The 16,530-nt window shown below is 42.0% G+C and overlaps 1 protein-coding gene across 10 annotated transcripts in view; it reads right to left on the bottom strand.

Annotated features, from left to right (window-relative positions):
- CFH (complement factor H) overlaps positions 1–16,530 on the bottom strand; it is a 463,465-nt gene that overhangs the window by 275,101 nt on the left and 171,834 nt on the right. For all 10 annotated transcript variants that reach the window (XM_030205903.1, XM_030205897.1, XM_030205902.1 and 7 more), the window contains one exon: positions 3,260–3,466. In XM_030205903.1, the coding sequence (XP_030061763.1) occupies positions 3,260–3,466 (207 nt within the window). The remainder of the gene's footprint in view (positions 1–3,259; positions 3,467–16,530) is intronic.

Genomic DNA, 16,530 nt, shown 5'->3' with positions numbered 1-16,530 from the left:
GGGGGTTTTTCAACCAGATAAGTCAAAACATTGATCCTGCTTGACAAATTTAAACATTGTTTCTGCACGAGTTTAAGCTCTGTATATAAGCTACAAACGATAGTGCACAAAAATGTACAAAAAATTGATATAAACCAAAGAAGAATTATTTGTTATATAAGCTCAGTTGAAACATGGATTAATTTATTGCAGCACACTTATTTTGAGGTGGTTGACAGCACTATCGGTGGTTGGGGGTAGTCGATGATTATAACTGAGTCACTAAAGCTGAGGCTTTAAGGAAGCACAAAAAAGAAGTGCCTGTGTGACAGTATGAGACATCCCCTTATTAAAGCATAAATAAGTATGAGCTGCTCCACTGACAGTTTGTTGTGTATGGTTCAAATTATAAGTGGTGGAGGGTTGCCATTTTTTGCTATATTTTTTAGTATTATATAAAGCCAGTTTTGTTTGGAACTGCCTTTATAGAATTCAAACAGGCCTAGATTCTGTAAATGACACCCAAATTTGGGTGCTGAAAAAATGTGTGCTGAGAGCTATTCTATAAACAACACTCTGAGTTGAATGCCATTTATAGAATAGCACATAGCGCAATTGTGTGTGCCATATATAGAATCCAGGGGTAAATGCACATCATCTCAGTGCCTAATTTACATAAGTACATAAGTAATGCCACATTGGGAAAAGACCAAGGGTCCATTGAACCCAGCATCCTGTCCACGACAGTGGACAATCCAGGCCAAGGGCACCTGGCAAGCTTCCCAAATGTACAAACATTCTATACATGTTATTCCTGGAATTGTGGATTTTTTCCAAGTCCATTTAGTAGTGGTTTATGGACTTGTTCTTTAGGAAACCGTCTAATCCCTTTTTAAACTCTGAATCTACCCCATAATGTTAACAAATCTGAGATTTATGTGCTGGGGGCTCAGCAGATCCTGTCTTATGCAGTTCGGCAGTTCAGTGGGGTAATGGAGTTTACCTACTTAGAAGGGATTGTCCTCCTATCTCAGTAATGGTATCTTTACAGCTGATCTAAAGCCCATAATATAGGGAGGGAAAATAAATTTAATAAAAATGAACATTTTGTCAAGGTTGTTGTCACGACCACTGCTTTGTCTCCGCCCAGATACACCTTCTTTCCTCCCGTGTTGAGCCCCATGACGTTTCCCTGCAGCTTCTCCTGTGTTGGGTGATGCTGGATTCTGGGTGCGCGCGCTGCAGGTACGAGTTTTAGGGACTGGCAGCAGGAAGCACCAGAGCTGGAGAAACACCTTGACTTCCTGTCTAGGGCCTATTTAAGGAAAGCCCTGGTGTTCCTTCAGAACCTTTGCACTAGGTCGCTTGGTCTAGTAGTTGCAACCTTGCCTGTCTTGTCTCCAGCCCAGCCTGCCTTCCCTGACCTCCAGACCACCCTGTCTGTCCAGCAGCCTGCTATGTCTGACCACCAGCCTGCCCTGCCTCGGGCTACACATACTGCAGCAGGACATGTTTATCACTCCTACCCTAGCTGAGATAATATTTTTTTTAAATAAACTTTTATTGGTGACATCAACAATTGCGCCATTCCAGTCTTATCATAATGAACATAGCATTTTCACAACCATCATGTAACTTTTGTCTCATATCGTCACACCTTTTGTTTTTCTCCCCCCTTCCCTTAAGCTAATCCCTCTCCCTCCCTTCCTCCCCCTGCCCTCCCCCCCCACCCACCCTCCCGTCCTCCCAGGTAGTGCTCTGATAGTATATTTATGCCTATCCATTAAGTACTCTACTCCGTGCTAAGGGTGTTAGAGTATCCAGGAAAGGCTGCCAACACTGAAAGAACTTGTCTCCCCTCGGGGATGCTAAATCAGGTAAATCTTTTCGCTCCATAGCGCATAAGGAGAGCAAGTAGGCCCGCCACAACTGGATCGAGGGTCCTTCCTCCCTGAGCCACAATTTAAGTATAGATTTCTTCCCCATCATCACCACTCTCCGTAAAAAGGCTTTGAGGCCCTTTTTCTTTCTGCCTCTGGTTGCATATATCTCAAACAACAAGCCAGGTTGTCGATTCCACAAAACCCCCCACATCTTTGACACTTGTGTACATAATAAGGACCAAAAGCTGAGATAATATTTAACCATCTCTCTGACCTCATGTGCAACTTTCTTTAAATCAGTCACCTTACTAACTCTTCTTACGCTCTTACCTATCTATATGTTACATCTTTCCTTTACCCTTCATTATCTATTAAAATGTTCTATTATGTATTGTGGTGACATTATAAGTAGTATACCATGCCATACTTTTTATTGTTATTTGAATATTTTTACTGCTGTAATTGCCTATTGCTCATGTTTGATCTATTCTTTCTGTACACCACCTTGAGAAGGCAGTAAATAAATCCTAATAAATAAATAAATTCAGGGGATACTGGCCGATATTCAGCCTGCAGTAGGCACAACTTTTGAAACACTGACCGTCATCAGCTAAATTCGCCCTAGATATTCATTGCCAGGTCATGTTCAGGCACCGGCTCCAAATATCTACAGCTAACTGTGGATGTCCCAGCCACTGGAGTTTATCCTAGTCCTAGCAAATATTCAGCTGGGACCCACATAAGACATCTATGAGGGCCCCAGCTGAATATCGACAGGGTCCCGGCATGACTTTAGTGTTCAGCCCTTCCAATTCCCCTCCCCCCGGAACGTTCTCCCCTTTCAATTCCCCTCCTACACACCCAAAACCCCTTCTTCCAATCCCCCTGATCCTCCTGCCTCCCCCCCAGCAAGGATGTAACTCCCCTTCCACTCACTGGCTCCAATAGGCCGCCTAAACCTACCTAGGATCCCTGGTAGTCCAATGGGAGCAGTAGGGGCAGGAGCCAACCCAGCTCACTCCTGCTCATAATGGCTGCCACAGCAAAATGGCTGCTGTGACCTCTACCAGCACCCTTGTGGTACTTGCTACTGCCATCTCCTCCCCAACTTCACCTCCTTTACCACCCCTGACCTGCCCATTTTAAATGTGGCCAGTCAAAACCAATATACAGAGGTACTGACTAGTGACATGCCACTGAATATTGGTGGTTGACCTATCCTAAGTAATTTCAGAAGGCAGTATGCCTCTTCTGCCTGTTTAAATCACTTTGAATATCGACTGGTTAGATTATAGAATGCTATAATCTATGCACACTCTCGTGTAAGTAATTGAGCCTGATTTCTAGACACATTTTTTGACATGTTACACTGGTATTCTATAAAGAAAAGTAGGTACCTTTGATGCATTTTGGTACGGGAGACCATCCTTCATCAGTACATTCAATCCCACCCCATGAATTCCCTTCTTCTGTAAAGAAACCTTCAGTACATATATAATCAATTTTCCTTCCTTTCCTCATTGGAAAATAATAATTCTTGTATGTTGAATATTGGGTCTGAAGCAGTCTACCATTTTCAATCTCTGGAAAGCTGCAGTCTTTATCTTTAAACAAAGAAAAGAAAAAAAATTAATAGTAACAGAGAATATGATGGCACATAATGAGGTAGATTCAAAAAAGCACACCGAATGTTAGCCATGAAACATTTGGGCACAAAGCACCAATTCCATAATGGCAATTATGTGTGAAATTGTCATTACAGAATAAAACGTTATTTGGCAGCATGTGCCTAACTTTAGGTGTGAGCACTTATGCCATGTGAAAGGCTTGTGTAAATATTCACACTTAAAGTTGGCAGTTGTGTGCATTAGTAATAGTGTTCCATAACTTATGTGCACAACTGCAAGACACACCCCTGCTCTTGTTCACACCCCCTTTGTAGTTGCCCGCTATAGCTTTAGGGCAGTTATGAGTATAAACTACAAACTGGTGCCAGTTAACGCCACTTAAGGGCTATGGGCCTCTTTTACAAAGCCGTGCTACCGATTTCCGCTGTGGCAAATTCAATGAAGCACATTCAATTCCTATGGGCTTCCTCTAATTTGCCGCACGGAAATCGCTAGTATGGTTTTGAAAAAGAAGCCCTTTTATTGGTACTGAAGGCCAATTGATACCTAATTTACCACAAATTAGATGTGTAACTGGAACTATTCTATAAATATGATCTCTAGATTTACTTCTATTTCTCTCTAATGAAGAAAAAAGCACAAACTGCCAAATTGGTATCCATTTTGAATTTTCTTTTTTCCTGCTACAATCACACTCAAATACAGGCACATTGAAATGCAGAATATGAGACAGGTTTGGCCTGTGTACTATAATTCTGATTTTCAATTAGAATTAAAAACCCCATTAAAGAGCCTCACAGCAAAGTTTTGGGTTTTCAATTATAACCAAGTAAACCTTGAGATCATCAGAGCTGGCCACTGTGGCAGAGTCCTTCCATAGCAACCAGAGCTTCTCCTCTTACTCCCACCAAGTTTTGCTGTTTCACTGATCCTGCTTCCTATATTAGAAAAGCTTTGAAATGTGAGAACAGTGTTACCCCACACTTCTGAAACCCAGGTATTACTTTACCAATTCTATAGTCAGCTCCAGCTGGGATATGTCAGACCCAAACTCTGCCTCAGAATGAGCGTGAACAAAATGATACCAACCATGTTTGGATGGGCTAGCTCCAATCCAAAGGAAAATAAGCTAAGGTATAATATAAATTATAATGGAGAATCAATTATGATGTTACTGGATTCTCAAATATATTATGACAGTGTAAAGATGGACTAACACTGGATTTAAAGTGCAACTGGTGCAATTTATTGCACAAAATGTATAACTAAGACACTTAAAACCAATTAAAAAGTTAAAATCAGTTTAAACAGAATTTAATTTTTTAAAGCTTACTATTAATGGATGCATTATAACTTTTAAATAATGTGCCATTCCTATCATTTAGTTACAGTATTAGAACAGTAAATTACAGCTCAATATCTTCTTCAAATATAAAACAAGTATCAGATATGTATTTCAAAAATTACATAAATTGAAATTTTTCATATATTAACTTTTAGAATTTGGTTCTTTATGTAATGTGTTTGCTTTGCTTTTCTAGAACTCCTTCCAGAATTACATAAAGGATCCTGTTAGGTAAATATGTGTTTGTGTTGCTTGTTTACTTTCCATGTGATTCAATGTCCCAATGTCCATTACATAGTAACATAGTAAATGACGGCAGATAAAGACTTGTAAGGTCCATCCAGTCTGCCCAACAAGATAAGCTCATTCTAGATTGTATGTAATACTTTATAAGTATGTTCGAGTTTGATTTCTCCTTTCCAATCTCAGGGCACAGACCATAGAAGTCTGTCCAGCACTGTTCTTGTATTAAAAGGTCTGAGGCTAACGTCGAAGCTCCTTAAAATTTACACTCCAGCCCATCCATATCTATTCAGTCACGATCAGGGCACAGACCGTAGAAGTCTGCCCAGCACTGGTTTTGCTTCCCAAATACCAGTATTGCCGCTCAATCTCTGCTAAGATTCCATGCATCCATTCCTTCTAAACAGGATTCCTTTGTGTTTATCCCACGCATGTTTGAATTCCATTACTGTTTTCATCTTCACCACCTCCCACGGGAGGGCATTCCATGCATCCACCACCCTTTCTGTGAAAAAATACTTCCTGACATTACTCCTGATTCTGCCCCCCTTCAACATCAATTCATGTCCTCTAATTCTACTGTCTTCCTGTCTCCGGAAAAGGTTTGTTTGAGGATTAATACCTTTCAAATATTCGAAAGTCTGTATCATGTCACCCCTGTTTCTCCTTTCCTCCAAGGTATACATGTTCAGGACAGCAAGTCTCTCCTCGTACAGTTTGCAACGCAAATCCATTACCATTTTTGTAGCTTTTCTTTGCACCGCTTCCAGAATTTTTACATCTTTAGCAAGATATGGCCTCCAAACCTGAACACAGTTCTCCAAGTGGGGCCTCACCAATGATTTGTATAGGGGCATCAACACCTTTCTTCTGCTGGTTATACCCCTCTCTATGCTGCCTAGCATCCTTCTGGCCACAGCCACCGCCTTGTCACATTGTTTCTTAACCTTCAGATCCTCAGACACCAACACCCCAAGGTCTCTCTCCTGAGTCGAGGTTACTAATCTTGTCCTCCTATCCGGCATCTCTCTTTTGGGTTTCTGCACCCCAAGTGCATCACTCTGCACTTCTTGCATTAAATTTTAACTATTCAAAAAACGCCAGGTTTTTTAATTTTAAATATCTTCATTTATTACACTACCTGTATATCTACATTCCTAAACATCTAAATACCAACTTTATCTTTCATTCAACTCACTCACACTCATACATAAGTACATAAGTAATTCCATACTGGGAAAAGACCAAGGGTCCATCGAGCCCAGCATCCTGTCCACGACAGCGGCCAATCCAGGACAAGGGCACCTGGCAATCTTCCCAAACGTACAAACATTCTATACATGTTATTCCTGGAATTGTGGATTTTTCCCAAGTCCATTTAGTAGCGGTTTATGAACTTGTCCTTTAGGAAACCGTCCAACCCCTTTTTAAACTCTGCTAAGCTAACCGCCTTCACCACTTTCTCCGGCAATGAATTCCAGAGTTTAATTATACGCCACATTAACTTCTTTTAGCTCGAGACATATCAACAAATGCTATATAACATTGTGATAAAATTATACAACGAAACGCTCTTTGATATCTATTGCCAAAGTCTTCCAATGTGCATATCCACTGTAAGCAAAGCTTGCAATATATCCAAACTGCGTTGAACCACATATGAAAATAACTCTTCACTTGTCTCCTATTGCTTGAAAGTCAGCATTTGCAGCTTGAGAGTCAGTCTCTGTAGGTTGTTGAATACCAAGAGTAAACCTCATTGTATAAAGTCTTATCGTGTCTCTTTGCTTTAGAGGTTCAACGTGGCCTTAGGTAACAACCTTCATATCCACATCTCCATATAGATCATTTTCCTAATACACGATGGGTTCCTCGTGTTACTTCCTTAGGAGTAACCATTAGATAAATTTATAATGATCAAACAATCCAGCTTATTTTCAAATCGGGAGATGGCCGCCCTTCTCCTGAAGCCGGTCAAATCACCATAATGGAAAGGCAATTTTGGCCAGCCTCAACTGCAGTCCGTTGCGGCTACACTTTAAGGGGGCATGTGGGAGGCTTAGCAAATGGGGGACTGGGCGTGGGTAAGAGATGGCTGGCCTGGGCTGATAATGGAAAAACGAAGGCCGGCCATGGCGAGCATTTGGCCTACTTTACTTGGTTCATTTATTTTCAGGACCAAGCCTCCAAAAGGTGCCCAAACTGACCAGATAACCACCGGAGGGAATCATGGATCAACTCCCAAATCTACCTCTCTACCCCCGAAATCTCAACCAGCACCCAGACCAATGTCTCAGCCTGCCTATCTGATATCGCTGCCTGCATGTCTCAACAACATCTGAAGCTTAACATGGTCAAAACCAAGCTTCTCATCTTTCCCCCTAAACCTACCTCTCCTCTCCCCCCTTTCTCTATTTCTGTGGATGGCACTCTCATTCTCCCTGTCTCATCAGCTTGTAACCTTGGGGTCATCTTTGATTCCTCTCTCTCCTTCTCTGCTCACATTCAGCAGATCGCCAAAACCTGTCGTTTCTTTCTCTATAACATCAGCAAAATCCGTCCCTTCATCTCTGAGCACTCTACCAGAACTCTTATACACACTGTTATCACCTCTCGTCTTGATTATTGTAACCTACTTCTCACCGGCCTCCCTCTTAGCCATCTCTCTCCTCTTCAATCAATCCAAAACTCTGCTGCGCGTCTCATTTTCCGCCAAAGTCGCTATGCCCACATTAGCCCTCTCCTTAAGTCACTTCACTGGCTCCCTATCCGTCTCTGTATTCAATTCAAACTTCTCCTATTGACCTATAAGTGCATTCACTCTGCCGCTCCCCAGTACCTCTCCACTCTTGTCTCCCCCTACGTTCCCCCTCGACTACTCTGTTCTGTAGATAAATCTCTCTTATCTGTTCTTTTCTCCTCTACTGCTAATTCAAGACTCCGTTCCTTTTGTCTCGCTGCACGTCACACCTGGAATAGACTTCCCGAGCCTGTACGTCTAGCCCCGTCTTTAGCCGTTTTCAAGTCCAAACTCAAAACCCACCTCTTTACCACTGCTTTTGATTCCTAACTCACTTACCCTGTCCTGTAATGCATCTATAGTTAACAACATAAGGTCCAATGAACACTGCGCGATGACTGAGTTCCATCTAGCTACATATTGGTCATTACCCAGGAAATGTGGTTCCTTGGTCATACGCAACCCTCATGGTATGCGCTGCACATGGCAGTATTCAATTAATGCTGCCGAATGGAGTTCCGCCCTCACCAGCGCCTTATGGACCCTATGAACTTCATCCCAATTACTCTCATGCTCTTGCTGTGCCCCTGAAAACAAACGTGCACCCCCTAACAATTCAGTGATCCTGTCCTCTGATAACCCAGCTGTAGACTCCCAACCAGCTGCAGCCATACCCCTACACTCTGTAACTAACAATCCTAAAACGTTTGGATATACTGCAAGCTTTGCTTACAGTGAAAATGCACATTGAAAGACTTTGGCAATAGATATCAAAGAGAGTTTCATTGTATAATTTTATCACAATGTTATATAGCATTTGTTGATATGCCTTAAGCTAAAAGAAGTTAACGTGGCGTTTGAGTGTGAGTGAGTTGAATGAAAGATATAGTTTGGATTTACATGTTTAGGAATTTAGATATAGAGTTAGTGTAATAAATGAAGATATTTAAAATTTAAAAATCTGGAGTTTTTTGAATATTTATAACTTTATACTCTGGTATTCTATGATTGTCCCCTGACGTTTTAGAATTGTTAATTAAATTTTAACTGTCAGACCCTCGACCATTCTTCTAGTGTTTGGATATCCTTTCTCCTTGTTTCTACTTACTCCAGGGTATCCACTTTATTGACTATCTTTATGTCATCTGCAAAAAGGCAAACCTTTCCTCCAACCCTTCAGCAATATCTCTCACAAATACATTAAACAGAATCGGCCCCAGCACCAACCCCTGAGGAACTCTACTGCTCAACTTCCTTTCCTCCAAGCGGATTCCATTTACCACCACCCTCTGCCACCTGTCGGTCAACCAGTTTCCTACACAGTTCACCACTGTTGGTCCTAGGTTCAGCCCTTTCAACTTATTCACGAGCCTTCTGTGGGGGTCCGTATCAAAGGCTTTGCTGAAATCCAAGTAGATTACATCTAGTGCACATTCTTCATCCTGTTCTTTGGTCACCCAGTCAAAGAACTGAATAAGATTCATTTGGCAGGATTTTCCTTTGGTAAAGCCATGTAGTCTCGGTATTGCTGTGCAAGCAGAGTCTGACTTGAGGCATTCATTTTTTCATTTGTCTTCATACCTCTGTAGTGCTCTTGCTGCCTTGTTTTATATTTGTTGGGGGGTGGGGGTCGAGGGAAAAATGTCCTATTGTGGACTAAAAACTGGTTGAGTGGGGTTAAATGGGCAGTATTCACAATGGAGAAGGATAGTTAGTGGGGTTCCTCAGGGGTTTGTGCTAGGACCGCTGCTTTTTAATATATTTATAAATGATTTAGAGATGGGAGTAACTAGCGAGGTAATTAAATTTGCTGATGATACAAAGTTATTTAAAGTCGTTAAATCGCAAAAGGATTGTGAAAAATTACAGAAGGACCTTACGAGACTGGGAGACTGGGCGGCTAAATGGCAGATGACGTTTAATTTGAGCAAGTGCAAGGTGGTGCATGTGGGAAAAAAGAACCCGAATTATAGCTACGTCATGCAAGGTTCCACGTTAGGAGTTACGGACTAAGAAAGGGATCTGGGTGTCATCGTCGATAATACACTGAAACCTTCTGCTCAGTGTGCTGCTGCGGCTAGGAAAGCAAATAGAATGTTGGGTATTATTAGGAAAGGTATGGAAAACAGGTGTGAGGATGTTATAATGCCGTTGTATTGCTCCATGTTGCAACCGCACCTTGAGTACTGTGTTCAGTTCTGGTCGCCGCATCTCAAGAAAGATATAGTAGAATTGGAAAAGGTGCAGTGTAAGGCGCCTAAAATGATAGTGGGGATGGGACGACTTCCCTATGAAGAAAGAATAAGGAGGCTAGGGCTTTTCAGCTTGGAGAAGAGACGGCTGAGGGGAGACATGATAGAGGTGTATAAAATAATGAGTGGAGTGGAACAGGTGAATGTGAAGCGTCTGTTCACGCTTTCCAAAAATACTAGGACTAGGGGGCATGCGATGAAACTACAGTGTAGTAAATTTAAAATAAATCAGAGAAAATTTCTCTTCACCCAACGCATAATTAAACTCTGGAATTCGTTGCCACAGAACGTGGTGAAGGCGGTTAGCTTGGCAGAGTTTAAAAAGGGGTTAGACGGTTTCCTAAAAGATAAGTCCAGAAACTGCTACTAAATGGACTTGGGAAAAATCCACAATTCCAGGAATAACATGTATAGAATATTTGTACGTTTAAGAAGCTTCCCAGGTGCCCTTGGCCTGGATTGACCGCTGTTGTGGACAGGATACTGGGCTTGATGGACCCTTGGTCTTTTTCCAGTGTGGCATTACTTATGTACTTATGATAGAGGAGTAATGTGTAGGTATTAGCTCATTCTCACAACAGTTTCCTTCTGTTTGAATGTTGTGCTTACCCATTTCCCCTTTGTTTAGCATTAAATTTTGTTAAAATTTTACACTTGGTGTGACATACAGTGGGGGAAATAAGTATTTGATCCCTTGCTGATTTTGTAAGTTTGCCCACTGACAAAGACATGAGCAGCCCATAATTGAAGGGTAGGTTATTGGTAACAGTGAGAGATAGCACATCACAAATTAAATCCGGAAAATCACATTGTGGAAAGTATATGAATTTATTTGCATTCTGCAGAGGGAAATAAGTATTTAATCCCTCTGGCAAACAAGACCTAATACTTGGTGGCAAAACCCTTGTTGGCAAGCACAGCGGTCAGACGTCTTCTGTAGTTGATGATGAGGTTTGCACACATGTCAGGAGGAATTTTGGTCCACTCCTCTTTGCAGATCATCTCTAAATCATTAAGAGTTCTGGGCTGTCGCTTGGCAACTCGCATCTTCAGCTCCCTCCATAAGTTTTCAATGGGATTAAGGTCTGGTGACTGGCTAGGCCACTCCATGACCCTAATGTGCTTCTTTCTGAGCCACTCCTTTGTTGCCTTGGCTGTATGTTTTGGGTCATTGTCGTGCTGGAAGACCCAGCCACGACCCATTTTTAAGGCCCTGGCGGAGGGAAGGAGGTTGTCACTCAGAATTGTACGGTACATGGCCCCATCCATTCTCCCATTGATGCGGTGAAGTAGTCCTGTGCCCTTAGCAGAGAAACACCCCCAAAACATAACATTTCCACCTCCATGCTTGACAGTGGGGACGGTGTTCTTTGGGTCATAGGCAGCATTTCTCTTCCTCCAAACACGGCGAGTTGAGTTCATGCCAAAGAGCTCAATTTTTGTCTCATCTGACCACAGCACCTTCTCCCAATCACTCTCGGCATCATCCAGGTGTTCACTGGCAAACTTCAGACGGGCCGTCACATGTGCCTTCCGGAGCAGGGGGACCTTGCGGGCACTGCAGGATTGCAATCCGTTATGTCGTAATGTGTTACCAATGGTTTTCGTGGTGACAGTGGTCCCAGCTGCCTTGAGATCATTGACAAGTTCCCCCCTTGTAGTTGTAGGCTGATTTCTAACCTTCCTCATGATCAAGGATACCCCACGAGGTGAGAATTTGCGTGGAGCCCCAGATCTTTGTCGATTGACAGTCATTTTGTACTTCTTCCATTTTCTTACTATGGCACCAACAGTTGTCTCCTTCTCGCCCAGCGTCTTACTGATGGTTTTGTAGCCCATTCCAGCCTTGTGCAGGTGTATGATCTTGTCCCTGACATCCTTAGACAGCTCCTTGCTCTTGGCCATTTTGTAGAGGTTAGAGTCTGACTGATTCACTGAGTCTGTGGACAGGTATCTTTCATACAGGTGACCATTGCCGACAGCTGTCTGTCATGCAGGTAACGAGTTGATTTGGAGCATCTACCTGGTCTGTAGGGGCCAGATCTCTTACTGGTTGGTGGGGGATCAAATACTTATTTCCCTCTGCAGAATGCAAATAAATTCATATACTTTCCACAATGTGATTTTCCGGATTTAATTTGTGATGTGCTATCTCTCACTGTTACCAATAACCTACCCTTCAATTATGGGCTGCTCATGTCTTTGTCAGTGGGCAAACTTACAAAATCAGCAAGGGATCAAATACTTATTTCCCCCACTGTATGTGCCAATAATAGGGGAAATCAGGAAGGAGAGAAAACCTTTTTTACATCACTGTGTTTACTATTGCTTCATAGCTTTTTTTTTTTATTTTTCTATGTTTAAACTGATGCTATAATAAGTAGTTTGTTGTATTATCACCTTGGGTGATCCATAAGTCTGCATAAGTACATAAATTATAGTTGGTCCAAATCTAGCTCCTATATTTTTCGGCTGGCTCCTAGGTCCTAAGAAAATTTGTTGAGGCTTGCCTTAGCATGAGGGAATGACCCACATAAGCACATGCTAAGGCCACTTTTTACCATAGTTGGTAAAAGGGCCCCTAAATATAACTAAAATTATTATTTAAAAGCTTAATTTTTATTTCAAACTTCTTGAATACAGGCATGCTATACCTAAGCCTTGCATTTATCTAAAAATGTCCACTTTTACAGCACTTATAAATTTTATATTTAACTTAATAGTACTTTCATTTTTTTCCAAGTATAAATAGCTTTATTGCAGTGGTGCCCTATTATATAGCCTGCCTTAGCCACAGCACCTTAGCCCCTTAAAACTTATGGGACATTTAAATTTTATGTTTCCAAACTTTATTAAATAAACAGTTCTCCGTGACAGTCTTTTTTAATAGGAATGAGCATGCGCAAAAATTCACACTGAAATTTGGCTTTTCTTTCCCCCTTTGCTCCCAGAATCTTTAGAGATCAAATGTGGGCTTGCTGTGGAGATTGCGATCCTGTGTGAATCGTGCTTATCTCATGGTCCAACACTGGCCACCATTTACTGACCCTTACCGGTCTAATTGGCAGCTTAAAAGATTATTTTTTCTCCCCTGGGGCTCCCCACTTCTTCAGGGCTTAGACTGCCTCTTTCTAACCATGCCTGCATAGCTGACATCGCCACTGATGTCACAATCCATGCGCATCTCCGCCTCAGCCCAGGCCCAAACAGATCATGGATGTTTCTTTCAGCCTTCTTCTGGCTTCCTCCAGCTCTCGGGCAGCTCAGAACACCACAATTTGAGCCAGAAGCATGATTCCCATGCTGGGACCACACCTACTATGGGTATCACCTTGAGCACCACCTTCAGAGCCCCCCCCCCCCCCCTCCAGGACTCTAAAAGACCCCTGGAAAGCCCAGAACCCCCAATATTCAGCACTATTTAACTGACCAGAACAGCTGCTTAACTAGCTATCCACCAATATTCAACGGGGTATAACCACCTATTCCCTGATGAATATTTCCGGTTAGCAGCTAGCTGATATCCAGTTATATTATCCGATGTAACCAGCTCTCCGCCAATATTTGTCCATGTGTAAACCTGGTATATCCTAAAGATAACCAGTTAAGTCTGAATATCAATTAGCCAGTTATCTTTAAACTGGCCAAAAATAAACTAGATATTCAATGCTGGTCACTGGAAACGGCCCAGCATTGAATATCCAGACTCAGCGCCGACCATGGAAGTTAGACAGTCTAAATCCCATGGTCTGAATATCAGCCCCCAAGTATTTTTAAAATATTTAAAATCTTTAACCTCCGGTTACAATAGGAAGTGACTGTTCTTATACTTCAAAGCATTCCTAGTGCCGGTAGCAGAGGAGGTGAAACAGCAGACAGCGGTGGGAGTAACAACAGAAACTCCTATCACTGAAGGGGGTGGGGGGAAAGGGGGAAAGAAGTCTGATACAGGGGTAGAAGGGGGCAACTGCTTCTGAAGCTAGGAGAAGAGGAAGCTGGTGTAGGGAACTATTATTTATACAGGGGGTTGGAAAAGAGGGAGCTATGGATGATGCAAGGTGGTTGGCAGTGTTATGGACTGACTAAGATTCCTGCTGTTTGTGTGCTTGGTCTGTGGGGAAATAAGTTGTGGGTGGGAGACTCACCCAGAGCAAAAGTAACCCAGCAGGTGGGAGGAAGAGTATGCCACAGTAGAGCACGTGCACAGGTGGTAGTGGGCCTGAGCAGTGCTGGGACAGACCCTTTAGGTGGCCGCAGGGTTAGCCCCCAGTGGTTGCTAGGTGTTTTATGACAAAAAGGATTAGAGAAAAGGGGCTGATGCTGTTGCTGGGTCTTGTAGGGGTATTTCCCTGTGATCTCACCTGAGCTGGTCTTGGTTCATACAAGCCTAATTCATCATAATACAGCAAGATGGAGTCTATGACCTCTGACCAGAAACTTTTCTGTGTCAGCAAGATCCAGCTTTTCAGCTTGTGGAAAATCACTGGCAGGCTTACTAAAGCCAAGGACATTCTGTGTTCCAACCACCCCCTTCTATCATCCTGAGAAGCTGAGAAGGGAGTCAGACCCAGGGCACCAAAAAGTATCCACTTCAGGGTCACAAAACAAAGAGCTCTTCTTGCGCTTGGAATGAGCTGGACAAGATCCGGATTCGTCCCTGCTGTCACCTGACCAAGAGAGACTGAGAAAATGGGAATGGAGGAAGTTTAGTCGGGCGAGACCATCGGAAGAGGGGTAACTAGCAAGAAGACCTGAGAAACCCAGCAAGGCTCGGGGAGAGCCAGAGACTGTGTTTGGTACCAACCTTGTGACCTGCATAACTGGTGCAAATACCGTGTGGTAGATGTATTGGCTCTGAGGAGCAACACGGAGGGACGGACACCTGCTTTCTGCAGAGAGACCTACACTACATCTAAGATACAGACTCGCTGAGAAAACAGCTCGAGTCTGATAAGGAATCTGCTCCTGTCTCATCAGAAGTCTACATAAGGACAGTGGTGAGATCACTGTGATTTACTTCCTAGTCTGGGATTAGTGAGTGGTATTTATCTAAGAAAGATTGGTTTATGTCAGCTCGTGGTCAGGGAATATGCTGCTAACTTGTATTTTTCATAAGAGGTAGTATCAGTTCTTTTACAGATCAGGTTGTGTAATTTACCTAGTGTTCTAATAAGAATCATTTTGTATAGTCTGTAGACAGTAACAATCTAGTTATTATTATCAGCAAGATATATATATATATATATATATATATATATATATATATATATATATATATATATATATAAAAGCTTTATTATAGTAAGGAAATATATAGATAAGAAAATATACAGATATGGAAACTCTTTGCAACAAGGCTTAGCAAAAATACTATATATATATACATTGGAACCTTGGCATAAGTAACCTGAGGGCAGCTGTTCCCATAAGAGTTATTTATTACACCTACAGTCTTGGAGAAGTAGGCTGGCACTATAAACTTGAGTTTGTGGTCACTGAATGGAATCTACCTAAAAAGTTACTAAAACGTAGGTGATTTTTGTTGTTGTTGTTGTTGCTGATGCAAATATACTAAGAAACCCCCATTTTCCAACCCTGGGAAAGCACCTAATTGCCTCAAAAATAAACCCCTAAAATTCCAAATCATAAATACCTAGAATCAGAAATCCTAACTATAATACTAGATCTTTTTTTCAAGTGTAAATACATTTCAGTAAGAATTGCTTTGGCTTTCTTAAATTTCATTTCTTCCAACAGCTTTACTAGAAGGCTGGTCCATGTATCAACCACCATTTTCCATGTAGAAGTGTCACCTTATATTACTTCTTCTGAATTTACCCTCTCCCAGGCTAATTTCATGACCCATAGGTCAAGAACTTCCTTTCCACTAAGAAATCTTTTTCCTTTTATTGATTACCTTTGCCTTTGAGTATTATAATGCCTCTATCATAAAACTCCCCTCTGTATACTATACAGTTCTGGCCTAATACAAAGTCAAAGAAACAACATGAGACATTTTTCTCAGCAGGAAGGGTGGACAGTCTTCAAATTGCCTATTTACTCATATTATTTTAGGAGGGGTGGTATTGGGATGATCATGAGGTTTTGGTGAGGGGAAGGGGTGGCAATGTGCCTAAAAGTTGTTTTGGGGGCACAAGACTGAAAGTTTGCCTAGGGTTCCTCAGATCTTGCACCGGTCCTGTATTTATATTTGTGGGTCTTACTCACGATTTCTATAGTTTTCCTTAATATTCTCTCAAACCTGCCTATATGCTTCTGAAATAACTGCATTTCCAAACCTTTCATTCATTTTACCTCCTCTATCTGTTTCTAGCTCTTCCCTACCCCCCCAAAAAAAAAAAAATTACCACAATAAAGAAGAACTTTCTGAGAAGTTCTGAGAGAAGAGGACATTTCTCTGGTAAGTGAACACTACTTTGCTTGTGCTTTGGGAACTTAA

Source organism: Microcaecilia unicolor, chromosome 6 (assembly GCF_901765095.1).
Source record: "Microcaecilia unicolor chromosome 6, aMicUni1.1, whole genome shotgun sequence".
Lineage (NCBI taxonomy): Eukaryota > Metazoa > Chordata > Amphibia > Gymnophiona > Siphonopidae > Microcaecilia > Microcaecilia unicolor.
The sequence above is the reverse complement of the archived record's forward strand: the minus strand, read 5'-3'. Positions and strand labels throughout refer to the sequence as shown.